Source organism: Pelodiscus sinensis, chromosome 3 (genome assembly GCF_052426305.1).
Source record: "Pelodiscus sinensis isolate ZL-2025 chromosome 3, ASM5242630v1, whole genome shotgun sequence".
In the NCBI taxonomy this organism is placed as follows: Eukaryota; Metazoa; Chordata; order Testudines; family Trionychidae; genus Pelodiscus; species Pelodiscus sinensis.
In genome coordinates this window covers 144212200-144239354 of record NC_143054.1, presented here as the reverse complement: position 1 = coordinate 144239354, position 27155 = coordinate 144212200, and the positions used below count along the sequence as shown (strand labels likewise).

The following is a 27155-nucleotide window of genomic DNA, read 5'->3' as shown; positions in this document are numbered from 1 at the left end:
GGTAGCACTATGAGTAAGGCAGAGTTAAGGTTGTGTTTATTATTGTAGAGGTCCAGTTCTAAAGGATCTTCTTCTTTTGTTCATAACTTCATTACATTTTTACTCTTTGGGCTGATAATATATGTACAGTTATTCTTAGTGTGAGGAATGGGGATAGGTTGGGTTGAATTTTTGATTTTGAAGGCCAGAACAAAAATGGTTGAACCATTTTCAAGAATGAAGACGTATACTTGTGTCATTATGAAATGTTTCACACCCTCCTTTTATAAATAAGAGTAGTACTTCAGCATGAACTGGTTACCATAGTAGGAATTTGGATGAGACATTAGGTCTATGAGGGACATAGAGATCTGAGAAAAGTCTGTTCTGTTTTGCTATAGTTGTAACTATTAACAAAGCATATTTTGTGTATGTGCACTTCCTTTTTGTTGAATAGTATTGGCATTGCACATGTTCATGTATGTAAATAGATTAGAAATTTTCAGGCAGTACAGGATCTGTGAACTTCTGCAGATTCTGCATGGGCATATCTGAGAAAATCAGGCGGAGATCTTTTATTTTAATGTTCATGTGCATATGATTTGTGAGGGTCCTTGTGAATGAATGAGGCAAGGATGTGAAGTCCAGCATCTTTCGATACAATGAGTTTGTCTTCACTTTGTTGCTCCCTAAGATGACCCCTCTTCACATACAGATATCTCTAGTTTGAGTTAAGTGGTGCTTTAAATTTGAGCTAGCTTGTGCCTCAGGAGGTATGGGTTAAAACTAAGAGCTGCTGACAATTACTCTGCTCTGCTAATCTCTGAGCAGTTGGAGTGCTATTTTGCAGTGTGATCATTTTCAATTGAACTAGGTTAACTCAAGAGGAGTTTACAACAAGTGTTAGTTCAAACTAACCATACACTGAAGGCAGGATGGATATATGAAGATGAATATGGAAAGAGGCATGCCTCATTCAGTGTACTAAGTGAAGGTGTATATGGAGGGATACAGGGTTATATGATGACCCATAGTGCATGTTAGATTGTGTTTTAGCACAACAGGGAAAGGACTCTATAGTGTGCAAATAAGGTAAGGCACCACGAGGAACATTGTGAGGGAGAGGTACACACACACACTTTATATATATATAATTGAATAACTGCTTTATTCACTGAGTAATATCTCATCTGAACACCAAAAGAGGCAGTAGCACTGTCTCTCTCTCTCTCTCTAATTCCTGTGGAAGGCTTTCTTCAGACGACTAAGAGAAGTTTCCAGATCACAGGCCCCTGGTTCTCATGGGGAACTTTAATCACCCTGACATCTGCTTGGAGACCAATACAGCAGTACACACACAATCCAGGAACTTTTTGGAGAATGTTGGGGATAACTTCCTGGTACAAGTGCTGAAGGAGCCGACCAGGGGCCATGAGCAGCTTGACCTGCTGCTCACAAACAGGAAGGAAATACATGGGGAAGTAGATGTGGGTGGCAACCTGGGAAGCAGTGATCATGAGATGGTCGATTTCAGGATCCTGACAAAAGGAAGAAAGGGGAGCAGCAAAATACACACCCTGGATTTCAGAAAAGAGGACTTTTACTCCCTCGGAGAACAGATGGGCAGGATCCCCAGAGATGTTAACATGAAGGGGAAAGGAGTCCTGGAGAGCTGGCAGTTTTTTAAAGAAACCTTATTAAAGGCACAGGAACAAACCACCCCGATATGCAGTAAGAAAAGAAAATATGGTAGGCAACCAGACTGGCTTACCAGGGAAATCCTTAAACACAAAAAGGAAGCTTATAAGAAGTGGTAACTTGAACAGATGACTACGGAGGTAGTGATCAGTGACCCGTGTATAGTTGGTGGTCAGTTTCAAGCAGAGTGCACCAAGAATTGGTTCTAGGGCTGGTTTTGTTCAATGTCTTTATTAATGACCTAGATGAGGGGATGGATTGCACCCTCAGCATGTTTATGGATGACACTAAGCTGGGGGAGAGGTAGCTAAATTGGAGGGTAGGTATAGGATCTAGAGTGACCTAGACAGATTGGAGAATTGGGCCAGAAGAAATCTGATGAGGTTCAACAAGGACAAGTGTAGAGTCCTGCACTTGGGATGGAAGAATCCCAAGCATTGTTACAAGCTGGGGACCGACTGGCTAAGCAGCAGTTCTGCAGAAAAGGACCTGGGGATTACAATGGATGAGAAGCTGGAAAAGAGTCAACAGTGTGCCCTTGTACCCAAGAAGGCTAATGGCATATTAGGGTGCATTAGGAGGAGCATTTCCAGGAGATCTAGAGAAGTGATTATTCCCCTTTGTTCGGCACTGGTGAGGCCACATCTGAGGTATTGCATCCAATTCTGGGCCCCTCACTACAGAAAGGATGTGGACTCATTGCAGAGAGTCCAGCGGGGGGCAACCAAAAAAATGAGGGGGCTGAAGCATATGACCTATGAGGAGAGACTAATGGATTTGGGTTTATTTATTTTGCAGAAGAGAAGAGTAAGGGGGGATTTGATAGCAGCCTTCAACTTCCTGAAGGGAGGTTCCAAAGAGGATGGAGAGAGGCTGTTCACAGTAGTGATGGATGGCAGAACAAGGAGCATGGTCTCAAGTTACAGTGGGAAAGGTCTAGGTTGGATATTAGGAAAAACTATTTCTCTAGGAGGGTGATGAAGCACTGTAACGGGTTATCTAGGGAGGTGGTGGAATCTCCATCCGTAGAGGCTTTTAAATCATGGTTTGACAAAGCCCTGGCTGGGATGATTTAGTTGGGATTAATCCTTCTTTGGGCAGGGGGTTGGACTCAATGACTCCTGAGGTCTCTTCCAGCTCTATGGTTCTATGACAGAGTCACGTAATCACGTCATCTGCATCCTCATGCCACTGCTCCTGCCTGCCTCCGCCTCCATCCTTAGCTGCTTGCTGTCGCCAGCCTCAGTGTTGTCCTCTCCAGCCATGGGCTGCTCCAGGTCCATCTCCTGCTTCATAGAATCATAGAATAATAGGACTGGAAGGGACCTCGAAAGGTCATCGAGTCCAGCCCCCCGCCCTCAAGGCAGGAACAAGCTCCATCTACACCATCCCTGACAGATGTCTATCTAACCTGTTCTTAAATATCTCCGGAGAGGGAGATTCCACCACCTCCCTTGGCAATTTATTCCAATATTTGAGCACCCTGACAGTTAGGAATTTTTTCCTAATGTCCAATCTAAACCTCCCCTGCTGCACTTTAAGCCCATTACTCCTTGTCCTGTCCTCAGAAACCAAGAGGAACAAATTTTCGCCTTCCTCCTTGTGACACCCTTTTAGATATTTGAAAACCGCTATCATGTCCTCCCTTAATCTTCTTTTTTCCAAACATGCCAAGGATCGCTGTTGCTGAGGCTGGGTCCCCTTTGTCATCTGAGTCCAAACTTCCCTCCCTCCCAGGCTGTGCTGGATCCCCTCTGCCATCCTAGTATGCCCCCCCAGGCCATCTTGCGTCCCCTCCACCATCCAAGCCCACCCCCCAGACCACATGGGGTCGCCTCCACCATCTGAGTCCACATGCACTCCCCTCCCAGATTGTCCCGGGTTCCCTCCGCCATCTGAGTCTGACTCCCCCGCCCCCGGCTGTGCTGGGTCCTCTCCATCATACAAGCCCGATTTCTCTCCTCCTAGCTCCTTCACCTCTTGCACTGAGACCACACACCCCCAGCCCGCTCCTGCCCTCCTCCCCCCTTGACCTCCCGGCTAGACACCTACCCCCAGAGAGAGGAGGGCTGGCAAGCATAGCGAGCATGAGGCACAGCTCCCTAGGTAACATATAATTAAATTAAGTATCATAATACATACATGCAAGTAGCCAAGGTTAAGACTGAATGAGTAACTTGAACATTTGATTTCTAAACTTGAGAGCTTTATTTTGCAATCCAGGTGTTCCTTTACCATAGTTTTTTGCATTTGCAGTGATGTTAGATGAAAATCTGAAGTGTATAACTAAAGAAAGAAGGAATATCTTACAACCCATGTGTCCATTTTTAAGAGGGTCCTGGACTTGAATAATAAATCTTTAATGAAGGGATTTCTGCCATCTTTATAAATGTAAAATGTATGTATTTGTCTCTTTGCTGCCAAGATGAAGTTTGAAAACTTGACAGAATCTTTTAGGCCAAATGAATTATAGAATGGAGCTAGTTAAGATTGCAATACACCTGTTCAAATCGTTGCCTGGAGTAAATATTGGGAAATTTGAGAAATAAGAACTTTTTTGTGAAAGCACTCCAGGCACACAGACAAGCCCATCCCATCCTTTCAATAGGCTTTGAGAGGAGTTAAAAGCCTTCACATTATTGTCCTGATCTTCAGGGAAATTGCTTAAATGGTCTCTACCCATAAATAAACTATTACTGTAATGATCTGTATTTACTTTGGAAAGATGGGAAGCTTTTCAGAAGAATGAAACAGATTGGAGTCCAATGAACATGCAGGCCTAAACAGAATAAAACAAGGGTGGGAAATAATTTTTGATGGGGGTGCCACTCCAAGATTTTGAAAAGTGGTCAAGGGCTGCACTCTTCCAGGATATTAATGGAGGAGGTACAGGTCTTGGATGGAGGTTGGGTGCAGAAGGGAACTTGGGGTAAAAGACTGAGGTGCAGGAGGACCTGTGAGGTCTGGGAGGGAGTTTGAGTGAAGGGGGCAGTTGTGACTCGGGGGCTCAGAATTGGGGTGCAGGTGTTTGGGTTGTGACATAGGGCAGGGGATTACAGTGCAAGGGTTTGGGCTCTGACCCAGGACAGGAAGAGGATTGTAACCTAGGACAGGGGATTGGGGTGCAGGGTGTGGGAGGCAGTATTGGCTTAGGAAGGGGCAGAGGGTTTGGCTTATGTGGGGTAGGGGGCAGGAGTGAGGGGGCCAGAAGCAGGCTTGGGCTGGGAGACTTATCTGTGGGTATGTCTAGACTGCATCCCTCTGTCGGCAGAGGGATCATAGAATCATAGAACTGGAAGAGACCTCAGAAGGTCATCAAGTCCAGCCCCCTGCTCTAGGAAGGACCAATTCCAACTAAATCAACCCGGCCAGGGCTTTGTCAAGCCGAGACTTAAACACCTCTAGGGATGGAGACTCCACTACTTCCCTAGGTAACCCATTCCAGTGCTTCACCACCCTCCTAGTGAAATAGTTTTTCCTAATATCCAACCTGGACCTCTCCCACCACAACTTGAGACCATTGCTCCTTGTTCTGCCATCTGTCACTACTGAGAACAGCCTCTCTCCGTCCTCTTTGGAACCTCCCTTCAGGAAGTTGAAGGCTGCTATCAAATCCCCCCTCACTCTTCGCTTCTGCAGACTAAACAGACAGCAGAGGAATGCAGATTAGGCAAGTTGACATTGCAAATGAGGCAGGGATTTAAATATCCCGTGGCTAATTTGCATTAAAATGGCCACCGTTTTTGCCAGCTCATCACTTTGTCGGCAAAAAGAGGCAGTTTAGAGAGGGATCTGTTGCGAAAGAAAGCCTTTTTCAACAGATCCTGTAAACCTCCTTGCAGGAGACATAAGGGATCTGTCAAAAAAGGCTTTCTTTCTCAACAGATCCCCCTCTAGACTGCCACTTTTTGCTGAGTCGGCAATACACAGTGGCCATTTTTATGCAGATTAGGTGCGGGATATTTAAATCCCCGCTTCATTTGCAATGTCAACCTTCCTAATCTGCATTCCTCTGCTGACAGAGGGATGCAGTCTAGACATACCCTGTGAGACTCCCAGCCAGCAGCCCAGCATGTTTCTCAGGCAGGAGCCTGCCCTGCCCCTGCACAGGCTGCAGAGCCTAACAGGAAGGGTGCATCACACACTGCTTGTTCTTGAAACGGGCCAATGGGATTGTGCTGGTGACGGGAACAGCCATGAAGTTTGTCTGCTTACAGTTTGTGAAACACAAACAGCCCAGCAGCTGCTTTTCTGAGTGATGTACAGGGCTGGGCGAGTAGGGGTCTGCCTGAGGCTCCCTACTGCTTCTGCAGGCCAGATCTGGTGGCTTTGTGGGCTGGATCCAACCCATGGAAGGTGTTTTGCTCAGGCCTGGAATAGAACATTTAGGAAAAGAATCAGTCTATGTAAAGAAACAATCTCTAAGAAGATGTCTTTCCTGAATCAGAGGAAAATGCCCCTAACACTCAAACATTGTTTTATTCTGGCACAAATGAGTTAATGAACTTCCTAAACCTCTAAACACATTATAGAAAATAATTTTGTTTCTAGGTTTTAATTTGTGGTAGAATTGCAGTCTAACCTTGATTATCTGAAATTCTCTGGTGTCATAATCCATCATCCATTTATTACACTGAAGATTCCCTCAATTTTCTGAACATATTCACTGTTGCTGTGACATTCCAAAAACTGCAGTTCTGCTACATAGGAGATACATATTTTATTAATTATAATTATTGTATTAGCCCTGGGGTCCAATATTCCGTAGTGTAAACCCTTTTACTTTGTGACAGCAGTAGTACACTGGCATTATTGTAGTCATGTATAAATGGGAATGTGATCCAAAATGAGTTTTGGATAAGAATTCATGTGGAAAATAATGAAAAATCTCTACCCTACCCCTTGGTAGGAAATTAACATATTCACTTTCCCCCTCCACTCCCATTAAGTTAAGATCCATATGGTCTCTTTCCTCCATTCTTTGCCAAGAAGCATAATAACGTCTTCTATGCAGGATTTGATTTCTGCTATCTGCCTCTGCTGGATTGTTTGGGGAATGCTCCTGTTATTGGCATTCCATTCACTCTGCCTGAACCTGGGCATGTTTGTCTGGCAGAAACTACTAAATAGGGTTCTTTCACACCAGTAGTAAAGGAAGCAAAATGCTAATGTCCCAACTGTGAAATCCCAAACTTTAGTCATCCCTGAAGTTTCCACTTTGTGCACTTGTCATGGCTGTTCCCCACTCTAGCACGATAAATGCAGAAATGGGGGCCCACAAAAGCACCCCAAAACCTTATCTCTACAAGCTTTGATACAAAAAAAAACCTCCCCCAAAATCCTAATACCCGGACTTTGGAGAATAAAAACCGCTGTCACCACCCAAGTATTCCAAAGAAACCAGGGAAGAGATCACCTGGGAAATCTCTTCCTTAAAAAACCTCAGGGGTACTTCAAGCTCTTTTCCCCACAGAGCTTGAAAAAGAAAAAGAGAAAATACAAGCTGCAGTCTGTGGTAGCTGTCCCCTAGTCAGAGGCATGCAGATAACCAAAGACAGATTTTTCAGGACACAGAAACGAACCAATACCAGGTTAATTAAAAAAAAAAAAAAGAAACAAACTTTTATCATCAAAACAATACCATAGTTGCCAGCATAGTGACTAGATGGAAAAGAGCCACAAATTATTCTAGATACTCAGGGGAATCCCCTGGGCTCAGAACTTAGTTACAAAAGAGAAAGAAAACCCACTTTTAACAGCACAGCCATCATTTTCACATTCCCAAACCAGAAAAACAATAAAACCTGACAGATGATCTAACTTTGCCCTACTTATACATTTTGAGGAGACTTTTCTTGGAGAGAGACAGTCCTTCCCTGTTACTTGGAAGAAACTGCTCTGCCTCAGACAAAGGAGGGGAAAGTTAAAAATTCCTTTGTCCCAGTTTGAAATCCCTACCTGCCTTACCATTGGCTGACCACATACCTGGCTAGGTTAACCCCTTAGTTCCCAGGCTGCTGGCCATCCCTCATGGTTATGACAGCACCTGACAAAGTGGGTTCCAGCCCACCAAAGCTTATATTCTTTAAGGTGCCACAGGACTCCCCTTTGGTATGCTTGAATGTTAGTTATCAATACTTATTTTGTCACACAACTATACTAGTATCAATGTATGGGTCTGGAGCGCTCATTTGGTTTTAATTTATGTCATAGAACAGATCCATATCTCACTGTGTAAGCAATAATGTTATGCTTATTTTTTATTCTTTGCCAGAAATAAAAATGTTTAATACAGAAAAACTATTTGCTTGTCCATCTGATCTGCTCTCTTTGTATTTTAATTCACAGTTCCCACTGAGAATGTTGCAACAATTGCAGATTGTGCCAGTGTGATTGAGGGTGTGAGTCGAAGTCGTAATGCCTTGCTGAATGGAGATACAAAGAATTATGACTGGGATTCTGGATACACATGTCATCAGCTAGGCAGTGGTGCTATTGTGGTACAGCTAGCGCAGCCATACATGATTGGATCTATACGGTAAGAGGATTCTTCTCTAAAGAACTGACAGCAAAAAGCTTTCAGCAGCCTCACAAATACAATTGCTTTTTTGTTAATCAGCTCTGAAATGTGTAGAATTGCCTTGTCAGAAATAAAATCATTGGGGCTATTTTAGTATTTATCTATTTGGGTTTTTTAAATTTTTGTTTCAATTTAACATACTATGTTTAATTTCTCAACAGCTGTAAGATGTTATGTCAAAATACAGTAATATAAAATCAGAACAAAAGTAAAATGTATAATATGTCAAATGATTGCCTTGTACATAGGTGTGGATAGCACCAGAATAGAATAGTAAGATTTTTTTAAAATAGTCTACTGTATTAAAACAAACTTAGTTGCAGCCTTAAATATGGAGCAGCTCAATGCCATGTAAAGCACATGTTACTGGATAAAAATGAGAGCTGCAACTGAAAAAAAGAAGCGAGCCATGTTAAGATCATATATCTGCTCTTGGGGTATGTCTTCACTGCTGAGTTAGGATGGTCTCCGATGGCCTAGGCTAGAGAGCCTGAGCTCTAGATCAAGCCTCAATGTCCATTCTGCTATTTTTAGCATACTAGCTCAAGTCCCACTAGCATAATTCTGTGTACCTGGGCTGGTAAGCGCAATATACCTACAGTGTAGACTTCCCCATTGAGCAGACTGTTTTTACACTAAGGGTTTGGCTACTTGAGAAAGTTAATTTGGATTACGGTTGTGTGGGGATTTAAAGTGCAATAGTTATTCCTGAGGAACTCTGTAATTTCTGGAATAAGAGTGCCTTGTTCCTGTTTATCATATTCCACTTTCAAAATGGATTATGCTTAACCAGAACAAGGCCCTCTTATCCTAGAGTAAGTATATGCACATGAAATTATCCCAGAATAGCTGTGGAGGAACTGACAGATTATTAACCATAATGGTAGAAATTATGATAATACTGCTATAGAAATTACTCGGAATCTTAGTCCAGAGATGCTGCTGGTGAACATTCAATGAGCAATGATACTACAGTCAGTACATTTGCACAGTGAACAGTTCACACTCTTCTAGTTTGGGCCTTTACATCCTCAACCAAATATTACAGCTTACATAGAAAAAGGGAAACTACAGTACTCAGAATGTCTTAAAAGTTGGTGGGGAAGAAGCAATTACATCATTTTCATGCCAATTTAAGAATAAAAACTCTGCAGAGACCTGATCACATAAAAGATGAGGGGACAGATGTAATCACTAATGTATATAATTTCTCAGTTTATAGTTCTTCTACCTATTATCTTTCAGTTAGCTAATCATTATATCCTTTTCAGTATTATCAGGTTAGTGCACGCAATTGACTGTTTTCTGTATTAAGCTCGGTGCCATTATCTGTTGTCTTCCAGCAGAAATAGTTTTAATAATTCTCATTATTAAACATAGCTTTCAGGGCCAGAAAGAGGTGGTTATATAATTTGTTTGTCTAATAGTGTAACTTAAAATATAGACTATATTATTCCATATTATAAAACTAATAGTTGTAATGAGAGTGAACGGTGAAAACATAGGGTCAATTTCTCAACTCGGACTCTGCCAGCTTTTTGCTGCTACAACAGAATGAACCAAGTAGAAAACTGCTCTTCAGGGGCTTCCAGGGATTCTTCTGAGAAAGGAGAATCTTCCAGTAGTGTAGAATTAGAGAAAGATAGTCCTACACCATCTGTATACCCTCCAGTCCAATGGGAGAGGGCAAAAGGGATAGTTACCCTGGGGCCCAGTGATTCAAAGGGTCTAGGGGTTCCTGGGTGGTCAGAATTCTGGCCCTTTAAATCACCACCTACCGCACCTTGCCTGTGTGGTTCTGATGTCTGGGGGTGCACACAGCTAGCTGCCCCAGACCCACTGCTTCTGGGATCGTGGAGCTGCCCCTTCATCTTGCCCAGGGACCTGCAGAAGCTGTCGGCACTCCTGATGCCTCCATCTCTCTGCCACATTTTAAAATACCAAAGAAATCTCACTTTCTTGTCATAGAGCAAACTAAAACCAGATACATATGGTTTAGCTTATGTAATTGCAATTGTTACTTTAGGAAGATTCACCAATCCATACAGCAGTCTCCAAGGAAATGCCCATGCAGTCACCCCAAACATCTGTATTTGTTTCACAGTTCATAAAATGTTAATCACTTGATGCATGTCAAGCATTAAATCTAACATCAGACTTTAAAATGTGAAAAAACGCAATCTATTCCATTGTAAGGCAAGGCAGCCACAGACAAATGTTTAGTCTCAAATGCTGAAGAAGCACAACACTGCCTTGGTCACTAGTGAAGAGTCTTGTCCCTGATTAATATAAACATAGAAACCTGGAAGGTCAAAGGTGCTACTATTATCAAGAGTCCCAGAATGAGAGGCCAGAATTGAGTTAAGCTGAATTCAGCACAAAAATTAAGTCAGTTAAGTTCCCCTTCTTTAAACCTGAATTACTTTGAGAAGTATGGAGAATCCACCTCAGTCTTTGTCCTATTCTTCTTTCCCTACCACCCTCAAAGACCCTTTGATCCGATTTTCGAGCTGGGAGAGAAGGATCTCTCCATAGTCCAGCAGCACTTCTCTTAATTAGGCTATAGAGAGTCAATTGCTCCTCCCTTCGGAAGCTGACTTTGATACTAGCCCAGCATTTCTTAAAGTGTGTTCCGCAGCACACCGGTGTACCATGGAGAACAGAGTTCAGAATGGCCGCCCTTAAAAGGGCAATGCCTGAGAAGAGTTCAAAATGGCCTCCCTTAAAAGGGCAATGCCTGCTCTCCTGATAAAAGGGCAAACTGTTTGGGGTTTTTTGCTTAACAACTTCTTTTCCTCAATTTTTTTTTCTTTCTGCTCAACAGCTTTTCCCTGGGGGCTTTTCTTTTGGTCATGAACTTTTCCCTTGGGAATGGCTGCCGTTAAAGGGGCAAGCCTCCTTTTTTCCTCAATAAAAAAATCCTTGGTGTTCCCCCATAAAAAAAAATTGTTTGGTGTTCGTTCCTTGGTCTTAAAAAGTTTAAGAAACACTGTACTAGACTAATGGGCTTGCCCTAGCCTATTGATTAGGAATGAAAGCATGTTTCATAATCATTGCTATATTCAGATTACATGGTACATCCCAAGAGATCAAGAACAGAGATTCTTTTGAAGGGATAGTACAGTGTATGCTTGCACCTGTAATCTACAGACTAGAAGGGGCTCCATTAAAGTCATATTCGGGGGTTAGAAAATAATTACTATGGAAACTAAACTGTGTGCCTGTCTACAAAACCGGAAGGGCTGTTGAAACTCATATGCATTGCAAATGCAGAAGGTTAAACACTTCAGGGACCTGTTTCGTGCTTGTTATTTACTGCAGATTTAATTTATTTGTCTCCTTCAAATGATTGTTTATAAGCTGTCATGCACTTGACTCACAGATGTAAATATTTACCAAGAAATTCTAATGGATGTTATGAACTTAAACATTTTCAAAGTAGGCAGCTATTGCAACAGAAGACCTGTAAACATTTTGAATTTTTATATAGAAAAATTAGAGTTAATTTGTGCTTTAGATTTTGGATAGGGATACAAAATTATTATAAAATAAGTTTAATAAAACATGAAAAATTAAGTTTAATAAAAATTAAAAAATTAGGGAAGATAATATACTTGAAGCAAATAACAGAGGCAGAATATAAAACATCCCTTTGGCCAATTTATCATGCTCTATTTTCTACTTGGACTGAAAATACCTTTCACGTTTTCCCCTCTCTGGTTGGTCCTTCTCAGTAACAAAAAAAAGTTATAATCCCACCAGGAGCAGAAATGTGGTAAATTGTATATTTAACATGACAAGCACAGTACAAGAGCCCTCCTTTTTAACTGCTAAAATTGTTTTTAGCTGCAGTATCAAAATCAGCTGAATAACTATAAATCTCTTCCAGCAATCCTTGAATTGGAGGTTTTAATGATATTTTAGTTCCAGATTTGGCTGATAACCCTATAGATTTTTTCTACGGGTTTCCCAAAGGAAAAAGGCAACCTACAAGTACATAATTTGTAACAGCATTTATGGTATTTGCCTGCAACCTAATTGCTTCCTCATGTTAAAATAAATAGGATTATTTTATACCTTTGCAAACCCATATTAACTACTCGTCTTTCTATAACAGTAATAGGCACATATATTGTACTTTTCATCTGCAAAGTACCTTCTAACATTAAAGATTCTTGGATTAATTTGGAATATTTTCTGTGTATTTCATCATTCCATGTACCTTTCTATTTCCAATTATCCCATGCTATTTCTGCTAATTATTACTTTATTCCTTTACTGCTAATCTGTGCTTTCCTGTTCCTGCAGTGAAGTCATAACTCTAAATAAGTGATGCTATAAGCATAAAACCAGTGTACAGGATTATGGCTTCTCTGCAGGATTCAGCAAAGGGGCTGGCTGGCTGTAGGAAAACCTATTCAAACACAAATGTAGTAACAGAAAGGGAGACTACAGAAATTGCCGGTAATGTAAGTGTCTTTGCCTAAAAATACTCTGTTTAGTAAAGCTTGCACATTAATGTTTTCCTAAAGAGTGTTGTGATCTTGTGCTTGAATATTTTCTGACCCACAGCTGGTTTTCTAGCAAACTGCACACACAGGCTGGGCCTCCCTGGTCAGGAACCCTCAGGATATGAGTGATCCAGAACCACAGAGCTTGCCAGATCAGGGGAGGACAAGGCTCCTCTCTCAGCTGTGGGTGTTCCCAAAGCCTGGGCTTCCCTCCCCACTGCTGGCCCCATGCTGGGCCTCCCAGGGTCAGCATCCTTGGGCAGAGATTCCTCCCAGCTATTGCTGGCCTCTCTCTGCCAGAATTCCCGGCCAGGACTTCCTGCTGGCCCTACTGCTACTGGGCTTCTGGTCTGGGCCTGGGGTTTCCCTCTGGCTGCCACTGGCTCCAATCCTACCAGGAATCGCGGCCCCTCCTTCTCGGTCGCCGGTGGCCCCTTCTCTGGCCGCTGCTGGCCCCGCTTCCACCAGGGTTCCTGGCTGGGGATTCCCCACATCCACCACTGGCTCAGCTGCCACCTGGGTTCCTGGCTGGAGTTGGGGATTCCTTTCAGCCACCGAAGGGGCTCCTCAGCCTGGAACTCCCCAGGGCTGGACTCCTCCCCGTCACCACAGGACCAGCCCCTGCCAGTCTAGTCAGTACCTCGGGACTCCCAGCTGACTCAGGCTCCTCGCCTCTAGGGCTTTCTTGTCCAGCAAACCTCCAGGGTCCTTCCTTCTGGACCATGGATGCTACCAGACCAGAAAGTCCCATGTGTGGGAGGTTCAACCTGTATTGTATTGGTATATTACAATCTGGTGTCTGTGTGTCATAAACTGCCATTAAAGTATTCAAGGAAGGCATATCTTCTTATAAAGTACATTATTATTTATTAAGTGTTTTCTCAGCTCCTGAGCATATACTGTTACTTACTGTACTCAGAATATACTGGCCAAGGAACAAAAATCCTTCCCCAGAAAGTTGACAAATGGAGAGTATAGAATAATAGAAATATAGGGCTGGTCAGGATCGTGAGAGGTCACCTACAGGAGCTCCCTTCAATGAGGTATAACCAAGTATTCCTTGACCATCCCTGCCAAGTGCTCGTCTAACCAGTTCCTAAAAACCTCCATTGGAAGCCTAGTGAAGTGCCTAACTGTCTTTATAGTTCGAAAACTTTTTCTAATATCTGACCTAAATCTCGCTTGATGCAGGGAGAGCCCATTGCTTGTCCTACTCTCGGTGGACCTGGAGAACAGTTGATCCACTCTCCCTTTTATAATAGCCCTTAACATTGTTAAAGGCTGTTATATGTCTCCCATCAGTCACCTCCTCTCAAGATTAAACAAGCCCAGTTTTTTTAATCTGAGCAGCAGCAAAACAAAATACTGACATAAATTCAGTAAAAATAATCACCAGGGTAGCTTATGGCACTTTAGCTATTTTGAAAAAAAAGTACTGTTGCCTCTTTTTGCCTAAGTCATTAACTAATATTTGAGGCCTTGCACGTTTGTTCCAGTAGGAGAAATTGATGCTATAAATGTGTTATTTCTTTCGTCATCATACCTAAATCTTGTTTTACTTAACACAGTACAAATAAAGAGCAGGCAGCTTTTACTCAGAAGTTTCGAATCCTGCCTTTCCAGAAGGTTCCATGCCCAAGGAACTTTTAGTTCCCTCTTAAGGCTCACAACTGCTTCTCTCACTTTCTGCTGGTCTTTTTTTCTCATGGCTTTTTACTTCTCTTATACACATCTTGCCAAATAATCTCCTACTGCCTATAGTTGCAATCAGAGGACTCTTTAATGGGTTTTGTTTCTGATCAGGCCCTAATATAGTACTTATTGCCTTGGGTGGCAGCTTCTCTTGTTTCCAGCTATGTCACTACATAAATGGGTTTAATCACTCCTTGTATGAAGTCTGTGTGATTGGTGTTTAGCCTATCTATCAGCTTTCACTGGGTCTTTGATTATAGCTCAAAAACCTGCTTGGTGGCAGTCATTAACATCTTCCAGTATAACTGGGTTTACAATATTCATTTCTTGAGATTGAAGACAAGGTATAGTTGATAAAACACCCAATAATGAATGTTGCATATATTTGCATGTGAATATCAGGGACACTGAATGTGAGATGCAACAAGTTTACTTTATGCCCATGTCTAGGAGAGAGGACATTTGGATTTTGTGCCGGGCTTTATCCTGGTTTTGCAGCGAGGACTAGGACAAATCACTTCATCTCCGTGTGCCTCAGTTCCCCCACATGTAACATGGAAATATTTACTTGCATTTTAAATGCACTTTATAAAGTGCAGACTGTTATCAAATTTGTACAGTAAATAAACACTGCTGATTAAATGAATAATAGGGGGAGCCTTGGGCTTTTGGGAAAGTTGATATAAGAGAAACAAACGTTTAGTGCTCTTGATATTGCTGAGAATGAACTACAAGGACTTTCAGTTCACTTAGCATTTGTCTCTCAGCTCACAGGGCAAGATTTACTAATGAAAGCTAATGTCACATTTTATTTTAATATGGGAAGTTCCAGTAACATCAGCAGCTTTGCCCAAAACTGATGTATTCCTATGGTGTATACAACTCTTTCTTCTGTAGTTAGATATTCTTCTTTCAGCCATCCCATATTCATCATGGAAAAACACATCTTCTCAAAAGAAATATGCCCTAGTAGCTTGCCTGGAATACATCTGAAGGATTAGTGCATGTGGCATGAAAAGTGGCCCATGTGCCCAGGACGTACTGGTGAATATTCATGCAAGTGCCTGGAAGGCTTTTGCTTTTTTTCTGAAAAGGCAGCTCTTGCAGAACAAAATCTAAACTGGGCATGTGTTTCTTTTCTCTCTTTGTTGTTTAAAAAAAACAAGCGTGGAGGCAAAGCCCAAACTCTTACTTTGCATCTTTCGCAAATCTCGAAAGAGGAAGGTCTATTATCATTCATATTCAATCTCTTTGGGAGTGACTCTTCATTCTTAAATTAATACACTATTTGTTTATAACTCAGAGCCATGACCTCTTTCAAGCAGTTAGGACTAAGTGCTGTTGAGACAAGAGCAACTCATGTCACAAAAAAGGGGATGTATACATTTAGCCTTTTGCTCTGGTTCCACACCACTTGTGTTTTGATTAGAGCATTTAGTGGTTAGAATAATGATAATTACCAATGTGTTATTGGAAATGTATGAATTTTACACTCTGAATCATAACTTTGAAGACCCGGCACAAGGAAACTTCACTAAGCCCCCAATAATGAAAGGATTCCATGGAAAAACATAATTACCTACTTTTCTGCAGTCTTTTTAAAATAAAACAATATACTCGTGTTTTTGCCTTTTCACTGTTTATAATCCTTTAGGTGATTTAGCCTATGATTAGAAATTGTTAAACAGATTCAGTATTTGTTATTGACGAATACTTACCACATCACGGATTCTATTCTGACAGTGTCAGACTTTTAACAAGGAAGTCCGCTATAGTCAATCTAGCCCTGAGCAGGCAAACGACCTTAATAGCTGTAAAATGGCAGAGTGGGTGAGGATCTGAGGAAGGAGAATTTTTGATAGCTGAATCCTTCTTCTGACCAAGTCCTGAGAGGATGCCTCTGGGAATTTGACAGAATCAGCTCTGAATTTTTAATTTGCAGATAGATTGCACTAATGAGAGCTAAAAGGCTTCCTTTGGAAGCTTTTTTATTTTAGCTTCTTAAAGTATTATTTATTAATAATATTAACTGCCTGATATTGAGTTGAGAGATCCTGAAGAGTCTCTTTAAAATCCATTTGTCTAGCCTACATTTTCTGAAGTAGGAAATATAATGCTAACCTAAAGTTTTACCTGGTTCTGATTTGCATAAGATCATGGAAGCATGAGGCCTTAGCGCTGTTCTTGTGGCATTGATTGGACCCATGGATTGGACCCATGTATTCCTACTAAATGAATTCCTAAAGCAATGCAGGTTCATCTATGGACAGCATTTTCCCATAAGGAAAAGGGCTCCATGTTCAGTCCCCAGCTAAGTCTTTTCACCTCCCTACCAGCAGCCAACTTAAAAGAGTGGAATAATTTTGAACATTAATATTTGTCACAGCAGAGATAGCAGCTGAAAGCAAGAAAGATTGCCTCACTGCGGAGAAGTAAAATTATATGAGACTTAAGCATTCTGGTAAGAGACTCTTAAAGACAAACAAGCTTGGTATTTTGCTGCTGGAAAAGTGTGTAAATGTGAGCAAGTTTCTTTTTCTTTTTCCTGTAAGATTCTAACTGGCTCAACTTGGATATTTCTTGACATTTTCATGATAGGCAACAGTCCTTACCTCCAGGGGCTTGAAAAGGGTTTGTTTTTTATAGTTGAGGAAAGAACCCTGACTAGCCTCTTTTGTTGACAGTACTAATTAGATTCCGCAGTTCTCTTTTTTACTTTATTCATAGCTCTACTTCTAGTGATTTAGATGGTCACAGTAGTTCTAGTTATTTTGATTGGTTAGTTGTGCTCTGATTATTGTGGTAGGAACAGGTCCCATTGGATTCCATTGCAGACAGCAGGTGCACTCAAAATATAGCAAGTGTTCATTACAGTTAAAGCTTGTCTGCTTTTACACCAATGCAGGTGTGACACTGTAGCACTTAGTGAAGACACTACCTGTGCCAAAAGGAGAGCGTCTCTCTTTGGCATAGGTACTTCACCTCCCAGAGAGGCAATAGCTGTGTTGACAGGAGAAGCGGTCAACATAGTCTTGTCTATACCTGGGATTATAACTGTATTGCTCAGAGGTGTAGGTTTTCTACGTAGTTATACTGACGAAATACTACAGAATCTGTAGGTCAAATTATCACAAAGGCTGAAATATTCTCACTAGTGCATTGCAAAAACACAGTCATGTTGCATAAACAATATGGAGCAGGCATTTTCTATACATTTTAAAGGGTAGCCACTTAAGTGAATAAGCAAAGGACTTCAATCTTTGTGACTCTTAATCTGATAGAGACTTAATCCCTTAAGGAAAAGAACAGAAGATTTTTAAAAATCCCATATTCAGCACAACATAGTTTTCCATAACATGCATAATGCAGACTTTCCAATTAGAATGTTACAATTTAAAAACTTGGTTCACAGACTGATGAGAGAGCAATTATTTTGAAGAAGGGGAAGTGCAGTCTGTTGAGTTTGCCTACAGTCACTCCTAATTCAAATAGCAAAGATAAGAATTTTTAAAATTTACTTACTGTTGAGCTTTGTATACAAACAACAGCAAAAAAAGCAATTAATTTTAAACTGAATCCCTGCTAATCAATGGTAAGCAGACAGCCAAGGCATTTATGTAAGATATAAGCAAAATCACATCTACTAATCAGTTTTTTAAAATGCTTCATAACTTCTTAAGAAAAAATATGTCATGAGATTGTCACCCGCCCCCACCAGGTATGGGCCTGGTCTATACTTAAAATGTAGGTTGACGTAGTTACAGTACTTGGGATGTGAAAAAGCAGCAATAGCTATGCTGATATAATCCCTGGGGCCGACACTGGTAGGTCAGAGAAAGAATGCTTTCATCAACCTCACTACCTTTGTTTAGAGAGGTGGTGTTCCTGCAGCAATGGAAAAAACCCTTTTCATCACTGTAGCCTGAATCTACAGTACAGGGTTATACTGATATTGCCACACAGTGCCATAGCTATAGTACTTCTAGTCCCTGTACCATGGACACAGCCTCAGAGCTGGGAAGGTTTTGTCTGGACTATCATTCTGCTTGCCATGCATCCATGGGGAAAGTCAATAGACCTTTCTTCCTGTCTGAGGATGCCATTCTGCAGTGGGGTGGAGGACTTTTGCTCCACCACTTCCCACCCTTTGCATTATAATAGGACTGGGCTTGTGGACCTTGTTTGTGGGTATCATCTACTTGCCTTTTTAGTACTGGGCAAGAATTGCTTCTGCTTCCAGACTGGGTTGAAATGGGTGTATGGTTTCATCTTCCTGTCAGCATCCCAGAACTTAGTGGATAGGATAGATTGTGAAATTAATTTATTTCATAGGTGCCCAGTGCAGGTAAACATTGGGTATGGGGTTCAGTTAGCTAATAACCCAGAACTCAAAAGAGAGGTAGTAAGCCACATCTCATAAAGAAGGTGGAAAATGGGGATGGAGCTTCTAATGTTTGGTACAGTGAAGACCCTCTCTTTCTCACCCCTTTAAAAAAGGGCAATGGAGTCTCAGAAATGGTGCTGAGACCTGGTTAACCAAAGCTGACAAAAGTCCTACAGCAGATAGAACAGAGGAGTAAGGGTTGAAGGCCTTCCTCCAGGTGCCACAGATTACAAAGGAGGGATGTCCTGCCCTGGATAAGCTATTGCCGGATACTTCCAGATGTGTCTCCCTTGATAAATTTGGATCTTAGTTAAATGATATTCCTGGTGTTTTCTTTTCCTGCACTGTCCAGGACACTGAGGGTGTATCTAGACTACATCCCTCTTTCGACAGAGGGATGTAAATTAGGCACTTCAGAATTGCAAATGAAGCCGGGATTTGAAATTTCTGTGCTTCATTTGCATAATAGCATTATGGTGCTCTTTCAAAAGGGCACTTTTCGAAAGAGCACCATGATGTGGTTATGCAAATGAAGCACAGGAAATTCAAATCCCGGCTTCATTTGCAATTTCAAAGTGCTTAATTTACATCCCTCTGTCGAAAGAGTGAATGGAGCTCCTTAACATGAATGGAAGGAGGGGTTCTTCTTAAGACCTGACCTGACCTAAGCCAGTTCTTACTTTTTCTTTTTTTGCCAATTTGATTCAAAGCTCCTATTCTAAGAAGTTTGGAGATGAGGAATTCCCATTTCATAAGCAGGCCTTGAGTTCCCTGTTAATGAGTAATCCTTATGTTAGCCATAATAAGAGAATATGTGCAAGAGGGCAGTATTCCACCCAATCAGAAGGATCTGTTTTGTTTTTCTTTGGCCCTTGAGCTATGCTTTCTGTGCACAGTCACATTATCCAAGCAGATCTTCAAGTCAGTGATATGCTGGCGGTTCTACTTGGTAATTGAAATAGTGCATGTATTTATTTGCAAATAAATCAAAAATAAATTGGATAAATGTGGTAGAATGGCAATAGGGGATATAGTATAGATTGTTTCTTTGCATTGATATAGAATGGTTTGAATAGGTGGGATTTAGAGGAACACTCAGTGTGTGAAAGGAGAAGGCTATCAACAGGGAACATTCAGTATTAGAGGCACTTTGTAGAACAAAACAGTTTAGATAAATAAGGATTAAAGGGAAGAGAGAAAAGCCTCAAAAATAGTAAGTAGCTTAGGTTAGTGATAATTTAACTGATCACTTTTGCATTCTGTTTCTCCCTTTCCAGGTTACTTCTCTGGGATTGTGATGATCGGAGCTATAGTTACTACATTGAGGTTTCCACTAATCAGCAGCAATGGACCATGGTGGCTGATAGAACAAAAGTTTCCTGCAAGTGAGTGTAATTTTTTTCCATTTATTTGCCTACAAGAGAAACTAAGCAAACTATTCTTCCATTGAGCTGGAAGATTTACCTCTCCCTAACACTGGTTGGAATTATACCATTATAACTTGCAAATAACTGAGACTAGAACTCTGCAATTGGGATTTGGGGAGTGGAGACTTCAAGTGCAGCTCAAGAATCATTTTCAAGCAAAAACCAATTTCTGAGGATGCTGCCGATCGAACCAGTTTCACATTTTTCCAGACTAGTTTGTTAATCTAATATTTATAAGCAAAGAACAACAGTTTAGCTATGGTTAAGATTGCAGTGGGGCACACCCCATGCACCCAAGATTTGACAAGTATGGTATCACAGGCTGTCCCAGGCTGCCTGTCTTCCTATAATCTGTCCCTTCAGTTTGGGGCATGGCATTTAGAGTCCAGTCAGTCAGTCAATTAGCAAGAGACCAAAAGTGGCTGGGCGCTACAGTGCCTCAAAGGGAGCAGTGGCTGGAGAAGGCACTATTTATGAGCCTTACCTGCTCTGTGTCCCCTTACACACAGTCATTTGTCTGCTTCCCAGAGGAGTCATCTCTCCTGCAGCCATTTCAATGGACTTCTCAGCTCCTTATAACCCGCTTCTCCAGAAGGAGCATGTGCAATACGCCAGGAAGGATAGGTCTCCTTGGGCCCAGTATTTCTTTTTAACCCCTTTAGGTGAAGTTTGTGTGTCCCATTACATCCAGCCATAAAATGGATACACAAAAGAGGTTACAATAAAAAGTAAAGTCTGAACCAAAACGGGCACCGAGCAGTGTTTCTTGATGGCAAGCCATGCTCCTGCTCCAATGGTAGGACCTGTGTCATCAGCACTGCAATCTGCCCTTGGCCCTGGGGCCAGCAGCCAGCAACCTGAGACTTTGAAACATGGGGTGGTCACATAGCCACCCCACCCCACTTGTGACTGGCTTCGAGCTACTCTCAATCAGGGACCACCTTGAGAAGGTCATCACCACTCTCCCAGCAGTTTTTTACTCATTAAGGCGGTGGACAAAGAGTGAGAATATCTCAGAAGGCATCTTGTTCAACAACCCCACTTCCTTTTTCAGGCTGATGTTAGACACCTCAGACCTCAGCTGAGTGTGCACCTCAGAGGTCTCAAGAGCAAGGGATGTGGTGCTGGAGGAGATGACATTACACCAAATGGTGGGCAGGCGGAGTCTTCCTATCTCAGCATTTGGGCAAGGTGGTGAGAGTTCTGATAGACACTAAGGCCTCAACGTTCTATGTCAATAGGCAAGGAATAGTATGCTCATCAGCCCAGTGCCAAGAGGCTTTCTGCCTCTGGGATTTTTGCATTGGCCACGATATCCACCTGGAAGCCTGTCACCTTTCTGGTATCAGGATTGCCCTGGGAGATCATCTCAGGAAGGACTTCTCACCACAAGTGGTTGCTCCACCCTGAGGTGGCCTGCATACTCTTCCAGAGGTGGGAATCTTCCCAACTGAATCTGTTCACCATCAGGCAAAATGAAAAGTGCCATTGATTTTTCTCTTACCGGGGGCTGGACAAGGGCTCCCTCACTGATGCCTTCCTCCTATCGTAGGCCATGGATCTGATGTACATGTTTCCTCTAATCCCTCTCGTCAGACAAGTAACTGATTTTTCAGTGTGGCTCCCCACCTCTGCAATAAATAAAGAAAACACAGGCACTTTCTGTGTTGGACATAAATTAATATTTTACTGTATTTAGAATGAAGTTTGATAAACTAACACGAGAAAGTTAAAACGCTTAATCTGTTTAATAATTTAAATTCATATTTCCTTTCTTACTGGTTAAATTAAACCATTCTCCCTCACTGCAGCACTAGCAAAATGGCTAGCGCATAATTATGTAATTAACAGCAAGTTTCCATTAGCAACTGGTGGTCCATGGAAAGGTTTGTATTGAGCCAGGTGGGCCACGGGCCAAAAAGTTTGAGAACCCCTGTGCCACAGCAAATTTGCCATCAAATTAAAATTTGGTGGATTCACCTTGGTTCACATATTTTCTGTTATAGGTAAAAATGATATTCTTAGACTGAGCACATAAATAGCAATATAGTGGGCAAAGGATGGGTTCCAGTGTGTGTTAATTCCTGTAAAAGGAGTGAAGTGAAGTGGGACAATCCAGTGGGAAAAATTGCCCCAAAGGGTGATTTTTAAACTGTTTTTATTCTTTGTGTATTAAGGATGTTAAATAACAGTTAATTTACTAGTCAAGTAGTCGATGGAATTTCCATTAACTACTCAACTAGTCGATAGGTACTTCCGCATTCCTCCTTTGAAATGTACAACAGCCCCCTCTGGAGGAATGAGGAACTGGCCCCACGGCCTGCCAGTGGGGGCTCTTGTGCATTTCAAAGTGGAAGCACCCGCATGGAGTCTGGGGTCACTGGGGGACATTGAGTCCCCCACTGACTCTGAGCTCCATTCAGCACTGCTGGTTTGAAATGCCACACAGAGCCGGGGTCAGCTCGGGACTTCCCTGCTGACCCTGGGCTCTGTGCACTTTGAAATGCCGCGCACGGAGCCCCGGATCAGCTGGAGATTCCCCAGCTGACTCTGGGTTCCGTGGAAATGACACATGGAGCCCGGAATCGGCTGGGGAGTCCCCAGCTGATCCCAGGTTCTGTGGAAATGCTGTGGAGGACTCCACTCAGCATTTCAAAGCAGCAGCGCCACATGGAGCCTGGGATCAGCTGGGGACTCCCTAGCTGACTCCGGGTTCCACAGAAATGCTGCAGGAAGCCCTAGGTCAGCTAGGGGAGTCCCCAGGTGACCTCAGGCTCCGTGCAGCACTGACACTTTGAAGTACCTCCTCCTCACTCCCCCTTTGCTGCTCCTCACTGATAGAGGCATCAAGGTGGTGGAAATCGACTAGTCAACTGAACTGTCTGATAAGCATTTACTTATCGGATAGCTGACTAGTCCTTAACATCCTTATTGTGTATCAATTCATTGTTCATCAAACCACCATCAAAATTCAAATAGTGCTTCAAGTTTACATTTTATTCAGGTTTTTCCTGTTTCACTGCAATTTTTACAAAATAAAGATTGAAAATTCTTATTAAATCCGAACTCTGTAGCACAACTTTAGCTATAATGTAGCTATTATTTTATTAAAATTACATTTTAAAATTACATTGAAAGAATGATAAGGTTGAAAGGTCAAACTCTTGCAATCATAATTTGACGTCCTTATGCACGTGCATTATGATAGTTTTTAATTACGTGATCACATACTATTTTTCCACTTATATTATTTCTTAACCATTCAAGTCTGTCACTCTCCTAGGCCTGTGTCCTGCCTCTTTCTCCTCATCTCAGTTTTTGCACCTTGGACCCAGCCACTCCCAGTCAGTCTCATCCAATCTCCCTACTTCTTCATCTGATTTCAGTTTCCTTTCTCCCCCCACCTATAACTCCGAGATCTCTATTGGCTGTTAGTCCCAATCTCCTTGCCTAGCCAGTCTCCATTCAGCTTTTACCACTTTCCCTGTCCCCCGCTCTGTTCCTTCCCCAGGTGCCTCACCCCAGTCTGCTCCCTCTGACACCAACCTGTTCCTCAGATGTAGGGTTTCCAACCTTTCAGGATTCTCCTGGAGACACTAGGAATTAAAGATTATGATTAATCAGATTATGTCAGGTGATGAAATCTCCAGGAACACAGTTCTTGACTACATGCAGTCAAGAGCTCTACTTCTGGAAGATCGCTTTGGGTCAATTACAGCCCTGATGAGGTCTCTCCAGGCTCATCCAGTCACAACTGCATGAAATGTCTGAGCCTTCTGGACCATATGGCTTTATGCATATGTATAGTGCAACACAGAAGGCTACATTTCAGACCTCTCCAAGCCTGGTTGGCCACGGTATATTCTCGCTTCTGTCCTCACCTGTACTTAGTGCTCACTGTTCCCACCCAGGTCCTTGATTTGCTGACATGGTGGCTGAACCACTATGTGACATGTGCACAGTACCCTTTTTGTGGCCTCAGCCAAATACATTGCTAGTACCTGACACATCAGCCCTACACTGGGGATCCCTCCTAGGGTCCCTCAGAACTCTGGGTCTCTGGTCTCAAGAAGAGCTTTCCCTCCATATCAATGCCTGGGAACTCAGGGTGATTTTCCTCTCCTGTCAGGTGTTCTTATCTCACATAATTAACAAGATTGTGTCAGTTCATACAGACAACATAACAGCCATGTTTTACATCACAGACAGGTGGAACATGCTCTCCCTGCTCCCCATGTTAGGAAGCATCGGCTGTGGGAGCTCTGCATTGCGCACTCAGTAGGTCTAGAATCCTATTTTCCAGCAATGCAGAACCATCTGGCAGAACACTTCAGCAGGTCTTTCTCCTTTTACCAGGAGTGGTCCCTTCAACCATACATCAGGAGGGACATCTTCTAGCAATGGTGGACTCTCCTTACAGATTTGTTACCTAAAACAATAGGGCATGTTACCACTTTTGTTCCCTGCAAGATCTCAGCTTGGGGGAGGAATAACGGTCGTTTGAATTAGGAGCTTTAATTCGAACTACCTAGTCTGTGCCGCGTGTAGCCGCGGGCAGGTAGTTCGAACTACGGGCATTTAAAAATGGCGCCCGCCCGGGAACATGCAAATGAAGCCCGGGATAGTTAAATACCAGGCTTCGTTTGCAAGTTCGAATGCCTACATCAGTCACATCAGCCAAGTTCGAACTAGGGTAGCAGTGTAGACATACCCGTACAGACATGTTCCTGTTGTCATGGACACAGCATCTGTATTGTGGATTCCCTCCTACTCTGCTGACACAAGTTTCTGATAAAGATTAAACAGGAATGAGTGCTGGTCATTCTCATAGCCCTAGCATGGTCCAGAAAACATTGATTCACCACCCTCTTAGGATTTTCAGTGGAGGATTGCTTCCTCTGCACCCAGATCTGATCCTCCAAGACCACAGTTGGCTGCTTCATCCAAACCTCAGCTCTATTCATCTGATGGCTTGGAAGCTCTGTGGCTGAATCATGAGAAGAGGGCTTGCTCAGAGCAGGTCCATAGAAGCCTACTGTGAAGTAGAAAACTTTGCACCAGGGTTACCTACCTTGCAAAAAGGAAGCAATTCTCCATTTGGTCCTACCAACAGCAAATTCTACTGATGCAGTTCTCATTTTGTAGTACCTTCTGAAACAACAAGATCTGTCCTTCTCAGCAAGATTCTTTTAGCAGTCATTTCTGCTTTCCAGTCTAAGGTCAAAAACTGATTCATGTTTTCACATAATATGGTTATCTGTTTTCTTAAAGGCCTGTAGAGGATATATCTCCAGGTTAGAGAACCCATTCTTTCCTGGGATTTAAACCTTGCCCTGTCAAAACTTTCAGGTCCACCATTTGAGCCACTAGCAATATATATAGGACCAAACCATTCTGTAGATTGACTTAGCTGTTCATAGCAATAGCAGAGAATAAAGGGCCTTCCTGTCTCCTTCTAGAGAATTGCTTGATGCATCCAGGTATGCATGTTACAAACTCGCAGGCGTTTCAACCCCAGCTAACCGTACTGCTCATCTCACAAGCTCTCAGGCCATCTCTGCCACTTTCCTAGTACAAGAAATACCCTATTAAGGACATCTGCAAAACAGCAATCTAGTTGTCAGCACACACAATTTCAATGTACTGTACCATCACCCAGCAAGCTAGAGACAATGCCAACTTCAGCCATGCAGTCTTGCAGTCAGACTTGATCTTCAAGCCCACCTCCTGTACCACTGCTTGCAAGTCACCAAAGTTGAAATGAACATGTACAGGAACTTGAAAAAGAAAAACCATTCTTAAGCTTTCTGTAACAATCGCTGTTTTGCTTTAAGTTATGATAAAAAGAAGCAGCATATCAAATTTGATTGTCCTAGTTCTTACCATTTAGGAGGGGTTCTTGAACAGACAAAGACAGAGAGACAAACTCTCTCAGATATATAGTAGATAAAGTTCATGGTTGTTTGAAATTCTCCCATTACTGTCTTTAGCTCAACTTTTACAGCTAATTCTGTTTGCTACTGTGAGCCATAGAAAAATGAATAAGGTTTCATACAATGTGGCATAAGTTGCAATAGTAAAAGAAAACGGGGTATATTAGGGATGAAATTTTAGCTTTAGAGAGAGAGACTCAGTGTAGCAGACTTGGAAGAATAAGTGAACATTTAAGCCAAAACAATGTACTTAGCTAGAGATATTCTGTATTCCCTTTGCTGTTCTTAAAGATGTGCTTGGATAAGAACTTTTTCTCCTGCAGTCTGGCTTGTCTGTCTCCCTGATGCTGCACTGAAATTCTAATTCTTTGTAGACTGTTGTTTTGAAAGTGCTTATGCGGTCCCCAAACCAGCTTGCTGGATTCCCAGCAAGAGAAATAGAACAAACTATAAAGGCAGCAAACTCAAACTTTAGCAAACATCTCTGATGATCAGTAAGAATGTCAAAGGAAATAGTAAGAACCAAAAGGAAAGTAAATTGAATTTTGTTTAAGTAACATATACTGAATTTAGTAGTCTACCCAAGTGTGAAAAAAAATTAAACTCTGAATGTGTTGCCTTTGGTGAAGATAATAGTATTTGAATGCAGTATTTTGCCTGAATTAATAATTCAGCACTCCAGTGAAAAGCTATTCCTAACCTCCTCTTCTTTCCCACTCGGTCTCAAAAGGCTGAGGACAGAAGCTGGGGTGTTGTTATCTTCACAGGGAAAGCTTGCTGTCCTTAAATGGGAGCCAATTAATGCACACTGATTATATAATTGTCATTTTAAAGATGTGGTTTGTAGGCTAATTTTTTGCCTTTTCAAAATACATCCCTGTTTTTCTCTACACAGTATGACAGTAATGAAAACCAGTCAGGTACTGTTTTTGTATTTTTTTTTAAAGGGCA

General features: G+C 42.1%; 1 protein-coding gene across 10 annotated transcripts in view; it reads left to right on the top strand.

The window, feature by feature from the left end:
* The window catches only part of BTBD9 (BTB domain containing 9), a 295779-nt gene that overhangs the window by 199957 nt on the left and 68667 nt on the right, over positions 1-27155 (top strand). For all 10 annotated transcript variants that reach the window (XR_016349246.1, XM_089777418.1, XM_089777415.1 and 7 more), the window contains 2 exons: positions 8026-8215; positions 20122-20229. Coding sequence is in view for 9 of the 10 variants with exons in the window: in XM_089777418.1 (XP_089633544.1) it covers positions 8026-8215; positions 20122-20229 (298 nt within the window). In the remaining variant the exon portion in view is untranslated. The remainder of the gene's footprint in view (positions 1-8025; positions 8216-20121; positions 20230-27155) is intronic.